At 35.1% G+C, this 3,252-nt stretch overlaps 1 protein-coding gene across 1 annotated transcript; it reads left to right on the top strand.

The window, feature by feature from the left end:
- Positions 1 to 1,546: 1,546 nt before the first annotated feature.
- LOC149138397 (cationic peroxidase 1-like) lies at positions 1,547 to 3,039 on the top strand. The gene is made up of 4 exons (XM_089450242.1): positions 1,547 to 1,842; positions 1,964 to 2,155; positions 2,268 to 2,433; positions 2,559 to 3,039. Exons 1-4 carry the CDS (start codon positions 1,633 to 1,635, stop codon positions 2,942 to 2,944), a joined length of 954 nt encoding a protein of 317 aa, XP_089306368.1. The 5' UTR covers positions 1,547 to 1,632; the 3' UTR covers positions 2,945 to 3,039.
- The last annotated feature ends 213 nt before the right edge of the window (positions 3,040 to 3,252 follow it).

Below are 3,252 nucleotides of genomic sequence, written 5' to 3'. Positions count from 1 at the left end.
TTGGTGTTGATTGTTATTGGAATCAACATAGATCCATCTTTAACTTTGGATCTACCATGCATCAACATAGATCAAACTCCTTAATATGCAAAACTCTAGAGTCCTATTTTACACTCTAAAGAAACATTGGTACGTGGATAATTAAAATAGATATTTATTAGTTCTAATTAAAAAATTAGTTCTAATTAGTTTTAGAGTCCTATTTTACACTCTAAAGAAACATTGGTACGTAGATAATTAAAATAAATATTTAATTCAAAAATTAAAAAAAATCCCCATATTCCATATTCAATCATCCATCATTACATATTAATTCTTACCATTAATTTATTTATACTTTAAATTATTACCTTTAACTTCACTTTCTTATTAAAACCTTTCATAAATAATATTTGTTTTTAAACTGAAATCTTATACTAAATTTAGTGCTTCTTAACCTTACAACTCTTTAAATTATTAGCCTTGAATCCACTTTTTATTAACCCTTTAATAAATGATCTATTTTTAAACTACAATCTTAAAAACTTTTTATCCTTGGCCATTAATTCCACTTTATCACTTTGAAAAATAAAGCCATCCTGATTAATGTTCGTTATTACCAGGTTGCTATCATCAAGATTATGATCTTCAAATCAAGTATGAATGTTTTTAGGATACATCAATTTTTTAAAAAGAATTATATTCTTCAACTCTTTTTCATAAAATTTAAATCATAAATTTTTATAAAAATTAATATATAATATTATTTTTCAAATTATTTATATTTATTGTATAGAGTAATTAGTGATATAGTATATAGTAATTAATAATAAAGTACATAAAAGTCAATTCTTGGCATCATTAAACAATAAGAAGGGAGACATTTCAACCAATCATATTTGAGATAAATAGAAATAAATTTTATCTAAAAATAATAAATTTAATTCATAATATTAAATTTTAAATTTTGGTAGTCAAAGATAAACTAATAACAAATCAATAAAAAACTAAATACGTTATATCCAACCACAAATCACAAATATAATAAAGAGAAAATCTAAACTTTTCACATTTTTAATTTTATGTAATTATCAATCAAATTATAATTGTTAATTAAATTACAAGTTTGCACCATTTAAATAATTAAAACTAAACTTCATAACTTCAAAAGTTTTAATCAAACTTTAAATACGAAACTTCCACCATCATAATCAAACTTTAAATCCGAAACTTCAACTACTAGAATATCAGATCATTGATTATGACGCAAGCGGAGGAGCGGAAGGTTCCCTACCGAGTAGTCACGCAAACTTTTTCTCCTTATTTAGTCAGTCACTACTATAGATGCTGATCTGTAACTACGTGTGGGTCACACAGGGTTGAAAACTTCGGCACTTTGACACCTTCCACACCTGCCCTTCCAATCTTGTCGGCCATACGAAACAATCTTCTCGCTCGCCGCCCATTCTGACATTACATTATTTTATCCATTTTGATAGCTGTCTTTCAGCTGGACAACAGCTTCTGCCATTATAAGAAGCCTGGGGTCACATACAACTCTCCACACACCGTCTTCCCATATTCAATTCAATTCCATTCCATTCCCTTCTGCTTCATTTTTCCTTTCCTGGGTAGAGGCTAATTTTTCTAATCATGAAGACTTTGGCATGCATTGCTCTGTGCGTGCTGTATATTAGCTCTATTACTAACTCTGCGCATGGCCAGCTGACCTCAACATTTTACGACAAAGTGTGTCCCACGGCGCTTTCAATAGTGAAAGGCGCAGTGAACCAAGCCGTCACCAATGAGAAACGGATGGGGGCGTCCTTGCTCCGCCTTCATTTCCACGACTGCTTCGTTAATGTGAGAAATCAAAAGCAGGATATCATTTGTCTGATCAGAATATAGCAACTTCTTGCGCTTAAATCATATCTGCTCTTTTGCTTAATCCATGATGTTGAATTTTGCTTTTGGTTTGTCACAGGGCTGCGATGGCTCCATACTGTTGGACGACAACTCGACGTTTACCGGAGAAAAGACCGCACTCCCAAACGCCAATTCTGTGAGAGGATTCGACGTAATAGACACCATCAAAACTCAAGTTGAGGCAGCCTGCAGTGGTGTCGTTTCATGCGCCGACATTCTTGCTATCGCAGCACGCGACTCAGTCGTCCAAGTATTTAATTGCGCCTTTTTCTTCTCCGTTTAGTAAATACAATATCTTGCTTTTCTAGGAGGATTTGGAAGGAAAATAACATTGTTCACCATGTGTGGTTGCAATTTCGCAGCTGGGAGGTCCAACATGGACGGTACTTCTGGGAAGGCGAGACTCTACGACTGCGAGTTTAAGCGCCGCAAACACCAACATTCCGGCTCCGACTTCCAATCTGAGCGCCCTCATCTCATCTTTTACAGCCCATGGTCTTTCTACCAAGGACCTTGTTGCACTCTCGGGTATGACATTACTCATGCCACACTCTGCAATCTCATGCCATCAAATGATTGATTCTGTGGTGTCATATTGCACTATTTTCAAATTTAATAATAATTATCATCTGGTGATATTATTTATGTTACAGGTGCTCATACAATTGGCCAAGCGCGGTGCACCACATTCAGAGCCCGCATCTACAACGAATCCAACATTGACACTTCGTTCGCCACTTCTGTGAAGGCAAACTGCCCAAGCGCTGGTGGTGACAACACCCTCTCGCCCTTGGATGTCACCACCCCTACCACATTCGACAGCAATTACTACACCGATTTGGGAAGCCAAAAGGGACTTCTGCACTCCGATCAGCAACTGTTTAGCGGAGGCTCTACAAATTCGCAAGTTACTACCTACGGCACTAATCAGAACACCTTCTTTACGGACTTTGCAGCAGCCATGGTGAATATGGGGAATATTTCTCCTCTCACTGGTACCAACGGACAAATCCGAATCAATTGCAGGAAGGCCAATTAAGATTTAGAAACATTTCATCTTTTCATTGTAACAAATTGATTAGCGATCGGCTACCTAAAAAATCAATAAAGTAAATTTTGATGAGATTATGTCCACGTGTCGATGCAAAAACAACGTGACGTTTCGCCATAATCAATGATATCTAATTCCACAAATACTATGCAAGGTGCGGATCATAATTGTGTCACAGCAAAATTATGAAAGTTGTTTAACGAGTCGATTTGTTTTGTTTTTTTTTATGAAAGTTGTTTAACGAATCGATTTGTTTTCTTTTCTTTTTTTTCAATTATATTTGATATTTGGTTGCT

Source organism: Pinus tabuliformis, chromosome X, assembly GCF_031772625.1.
Source record: "Pinus tabuliformis cultivar Carrire ecotype Pingquan chromosome X, CPIR1, whole genome shotgun sequence".
NCBI classification, from domain to species: domain Eukaryota; kingdom Viridiplantae; phylum Streptophyta; class Pinopsida; order Pinales; family Pinaceae; genus Pinus; species Pinus tabuliformis.
Note: the sequence above shows the minus strand (reverse complement) of the source record. Positions and strands in the feature narration are given on the sequence as shown.